The sequence below is a fragment of the Micromesistius poutassou genome, assembly GCF_964030765.1.
Source record: "Micromesistius poutassou genome assembly, contig: SCAFFOLD_5174, whole genome shotgun sequence".
Classification (NCBI taxonomy): Eukaryota; Metazoa; Chordata; class Actinopteri; order Gadiformes; family Gadidae; genus Micromesistius; species Micromesistius poutassou.
Genome location: NW_028177578.1, coordinates 12,501 through 17,421, shown reverse-complemented (window position 1 = coordinate 17,421; position 4,921 = coordinate 12,501). Strand labels below are relative to the sequence as shown.

At 56.0% G+C, this 4,921-nt stretch overlaps 1 protein-coding gene across 1 annotated transcript in view; it reads right to left on the bottom strand.

Annotated features, from left to right (window-relative positions):
- Positions 1-10: 10 nt before the first annotated feature.
- LOC311375906 (dedicator of cytokinesis protein 5-like) overlaps positions 11-4,921 on the bottom strand; it is a gene marked incomplete at both ends in the record, with an annotated part of 17,196 nt that continues 12,285 nt past the window's right edge. The window contains 14 exons of the mRNA XM_084490925.1: positions 11-79; positions 160-200; positions 561-717; positions 996-1,081; positions 1,238-1,392; positions 1,677-1,735; positions 1,859-1,959; positions 2,180-2,350; positions 2,644-2,742; positions 3,180-3,275; positions 3,628-3,764; positions 4,004-4,110; positions 4,655-4,725; positions 4,912-4,921. The exon at positions 4,912-4,921 is cut by the window's right edge and continues 102 nt beyond it. Of these exons, the coding sequence (XP_084347051.1) occupies positions 11-79; positions 160-200; positions 561-717; positions 996-1,081; positions 1,238-1,392; positions 1,677-1,735; positions 1,859-1,959; positions 2,180-2,350; positions 2,644-2,742; positions 3,180-3,275; positions 3,628-3,764; positions 4,004-4,110; positions 4,655-4,725; positions 4,912-4,921 (1,359 nt within the window). The remainder of the gene's footprint in view (positions 80-159; positions 201-560; positions 718-995; positions 1,082-1,237; positions 1,393-1,676; positions 1,736-1,858; positions 1,960-2,179; positions 2,351-2,643; positions 2,743-3,179; positions 3,276-3,627; positions 3,765-4,003; positions 4,111-4,654; positions 4,726-4,911) is intronic.

The following is a 4,921-nucleotide window of genomic DNA, read 5'->3' as shown; positions in this document are numbered from 1 at the left end:
AGCAGCAAGCAGCAGCGTGTAGGCCGCCTCCGTGTAGTTCTCAGAGTCCAGGTGCAGGTCGCGCAGCTTGTACAGGTACCTGGGGACAAAAGGAGAGGGTTAAAGGTCAGCGCACACGCCCGTCTCTCCCCTGGCTGTCGCCGTTCTCTCCCAGCTTACCGGATGTAGATGTCCTGCCTCTGCTTCTCCTTGTAGAAGTTCTGTCAAAAACACACGATTTCACATAGACGTCATGCAGGTACGTATACAATGGACGCGCGTGTCTGCCCGAGCTGTATGGACAGCAGGGGGGCTAATAGTGGAGGGCGGGGCAGAGTGACGGCTCTGTGGACAGCTAGAGTGGCTCGGGTGGGGGGTGTGTGTGTGTGTGTGTGTGTGTGTGTGTGTGTGTGTGTGTGTGTGTGTGTGTGTGTGTGTGTGCGCGTGCGCGCGTGTGTGTGAGAGCACAGAAGAGTGAGTGGCTGGGATGTGTGTGTGTGTGTGAGCGCAGCAGAGTGAGTGGGCTCGCTGGGGGGGGGTGCGCGTGTGCGTGCGTGCGTGCGTGCGTGTGTGCGGCGTACCAGCACGTTGACGGTGCAGCTCATGCGGTGCTCGGGGCTCTCGTCGTGGGTGATGGTCCGATACGCCAGCAGGTTCTCCAGCAGGCTGCTCAGCAGCAGGGCCAGCTCCTCCCCCGACTGCGCCAGGTACCTGTGGCGCCTGCAGTGCTCCAGTAGGCTGTGGACACAAAGCGCCGCGCTGCGTGAGCCGTTCGCCACCCCCCCCCCCCCCCCCCCCCAAACCCGACCGACGACACGCAAGGAAAACAAACTCGGCTCCGTGGCTGTGAGCATAAGCGACCCTCCACGGAGGATGACTAAGGAAAACATTGAAAATGCAAAAAAGAGGAGGCAGATTCTGAATGAAAAATGACTTTGCGTTTCATTGCTGCGCACACGCCGCCAAATGTAGATGTGGGTAAAATAAACGAGGTTGGTGAAACCCGGGATGCTTACGTTTTCTCCAGCAGGAGCTTGTACTGCTCGTCCCCCCGGCCGCCCTCCACCTCCTGGTCTAGTTTGGTGATCAGCTCGTTCTCAAACTGCAGGTACAACAGAGGCCGTCAGCCTCACATCCCCCGCTGTGTGACGTCCCCTAGCCGGCAGCTCGCTCAAACAGAATACACAACGCAGCGGCTCCGGCACAGCCGCGGAGCCTTCACAATACCTATCTATATTTATTCATTCTGGGGCTTCACCGTTTGAAATGTGTGTCCGGGGCTGAAGTTGTGCTCGCACTGCATCATATCAAAGAAGATGGGGATGGTGGCTTTCCGGATGTCGGCCTCGGGCACCAGGGTCGCCTGCAGAATGGGCCCCACCATGGCCGGGATGAACTTCATCTTATGTTGGCCTGGGGAAGGAGATAACACGGTCAGCCACAAACACCCCAGCGTGAGCAGCAGCACCACCACCAGCACCACCACCACCACCACCAGCACCCAAGAAGAAAAGCAATAAGACTCTCCCCTCAGCAAACAGAGGACGAGCTAAACTAATAAAGCCCTGCAAGTCCTGCAATATTGTCCTGTTGTTTACGTTTTGCATCGCTCCCGGCCGCTGCATGCAGCATTGTGTTTGGCTACGGCCCAGCCAATCACAGACCGCCTGGGGGGGGGGGGGGGGGGAGATACCTACCCAGATTATACCACATTTCACCAATCTTGAAGCCAATCGTCATCCGCATGTCGCCGTACCTGAGGAGCAGAACGCACGTTACTTTTACCTCCTGGGAATATGGAGATAAGAATTTCTAATAGTTTTTTTAACCATGGTAATTCTTCACTGAATGTGTTGCTTGTTGGCCGAGCGAAACCTACTTGTTAAGAATCTTGTTGCGCTTCTCCTGAGAGAAGGACTCCAACTGCAGGGACTTGTGGATGAGGAAGGCCACCGTCAGGTGGAAGTAGTTAGTCCACAGCTGCGGACACAAGCGGCCGTTTAGACCGTGACAGCATAACAACTGTCTCGCCTGCACCACGGTGGATAACATTTCAACAACAGAAACGACCCTGCTCAAGCGGGGGGGGTCTTTGACCTCGTCTTTGGGCCGTGTTGCTTTTTGTTGAAATGTGAAATGTAATCCATTTCACACTTTCGACCGTTTCCCTTTATGTAGGGGGTGGGGGGGGGGTGGGTACCTGCAGGTCAAAGTGCGCCTGGTCCAGGAAGTGGGTGTTGAGCACCTCCGAGTACTGCTTGATGGCCCTGAGGACCACCTGCATCTGCAGCAAGTTCATCACCATCCAGTCGGCCGGGAACACGTTGCCCATCAGGTCTTTGAACATGATGAACGTCTCCATCAGGAAGTCCTGCAGGGGGACACCGGCCGACCGTAACCATGGATTAAAAAAACCCTCGATGACCCCCCAGTGTAGCACATTGGACCTATCTGAGACCGTCTACTGGTCGGCTCTACGTGTCAATCGCGCCAGGTGACGTCCTCACCACCCGCGTCTGATCCATACGATCCACACGTGTTGCGAACCGCGGATCAACAGTCACTCAGCGAGTAAGCAACCTGAGAGATTGAACCCGGTGCTATTGGTGGGCGGAGGTTTACATGGGGAAGGGGGGGGGGGGGGGGGTCTGTGGAGACACTCACCGTGATGTCCTGGCTGGTCTTGAAGGTGCTGATGTAGTGGGTGTAATGCATGTCATCCATCTGCTTAAGGACGGCCGTCATGCAGGCTAGGTAGTGGCCCTGCCGAGTGGGGGAGGAAAAACCACACCATTACTCATTCCTGGGCGTCATTTTCCGCGCCGGAGCGCGCCTCCCAAAAAGCACCGCGGCGCTCGGCTCGTTGGTATGCCGTTAGCAGACTAGAGGGTTGACATATTGGCATTGTGCGCGCGTGTGTGTGTGTGCATTTGTGTGTGTGTTTGTTTGTTCATGGGATTACTAGAGGGTTGGCACATCGTGCGTGCGTGCGTGCGTGCGTGAGAGTGTGCTGTTTGTTCACACGGGTGTACAAGAGGGTTGACTTCACACATTGGCAGTGTGTGTGTGTGTGTGTGTGTGTGTGTGTGTGTGTGTGTGTGTGTGTGTGTGTGTGTGTGTGTGCGTGCGTGCGTGCGTGCGTGCGTGCGTGTGTGTGGTTGTTCTCTCTGTTTGTTCAGGGTAGTTCTCGCAGTGCTTACAATGAGCGGCGAGGCCTTGTCCATGCTGATGACGGTGCGGTTCACCCTGCGCAGCAGCCGCTCCATGATGAGCTGGACGTGGGCCCTGGTGGGTCCCTGCAGGACGGAGACACGGCAACACATGAACACAAACACACAGACACACAGACGGGGGCAGGAGTCACACGTGTGCTGCCGATGGCACTTCTGTTGCAGTGTCGCAACGGATGTGCTGCCAAAACACTAAATAATGGACCAGTCAATATGGGGACACGTGTGTGTGTGTGTGCATGTGTCATTGTGAGTGCACGTGTGTGTGTGTGTTTGTTTGTGTTTGTGAAGGTGTGTGTGTGTGTGTGTGTGTGTGTGTGTGTGTGTGTGTGTGTGTGTGTGTGTGTGTGTGTGTGTGTGTGTGATGGTGTGTGTGTGTGCGCACACACCAAATCTGTGATTTGTGAACCCTGCTCACCACGTCCTTGCGGTCCAGGTTGTCCAGGGTGGTGCTGAGCAGCTGCACGCAGGCCTCGTGGTCGGGCCGGCTGGAGTGGTCGTCCAGCTGCCCACTCAGCTGGTCCGTGACCAGCGGTAACAGGGCATCGCGGCACTCTGAAAACAGCCCCGCGGACGAGCACACACAAGAGAAAACCAAAGAAAGGGGGGGGGGTAAACAAAGCTCTAATGGACGAGGTGCCAGACGGACAGAGACAAAGACCCACGCGGGGTGGAAATCGATTTCTCCGGTTCGGTTCGGTTCCGTTGTTATATATTTATTTTTTGAAGCACCTTTTGTCCGGGTGTTTTGAAATGTCATTACGGCGACGGCGTCTGAGCCGAGGACGACCCACCTGGCTGCCGGAAAAGGTCACTCTCCACCATCTTGCACATGCAGCCCAACTTCTGCCGCACCAGCTGCGGTTCGGGGATGCTCCCGATAAACTTGGTGAGCAGAACGCTGCCGGAGGGAGAAAGAGAGGTGAGCGATGGCCAGAGCCGGGTGTGGGGTGTAGATTTTAAAAAAAGGCAGAAGGGGTGCGCAGCACATTGGACCAGCCGCCGCTCCTGTCCTCAGCAGTCAATGAGTAGTGGGCGGCTAAGGTAGCTCAGGAGGTAGAGCTGGTTGGCTGGTAACCGGAAGGTCGCTAGTTCGATCCCAGGCTCCTCCTAGCTGAGTATCTAGGTGTCCCTGAGCAAGAAGCCTCACCCTGGCTGCTCCCGACGAGCTGGCTGTCGCCTTGCACGGTGGACACCGCCGTCGGTGTGTGAATGTGTGCATGACTGGGTGAATGTTAGGCAATATTATGAAGCGCTTTCAGTGGCCCCTGGTCAGAAAAGCGCAGTCCATTTACCATTTAGTGTCACGAGGCCTTCTTGTGAGCACAGCGTCGCTAGGGATACGAGCAACGTGTTTCCACTGCAGTGTGGCAAATCACAATTTGCCGTGAAACGAGACAGGCAGTTAGCGTTTTGTTCAAGGGAAGCCAAAGGAGGACAGTTACCTGAGCTCCACGGGATCAAAGACTGTCTGGATGTCGTTGATGATGCTGGGGAGGTATTTCAGTATCGCCCCCTGAAACAGAGAGGTGTCCGGGCTCCGTCAGCGTGCGGCACGACAGGAATAGCAATGCTGCGTGTCTCTTGAACACACACACAGCCTCGCTGGGTGCGACTGCATCCACATAATGAAGGCGTCGTGCAAACGGAGGAGGCTACACGAAGACGTGAAGGTGTGTTCCTGTAAGGAGTAAGGTTCTACCTTTATCTTC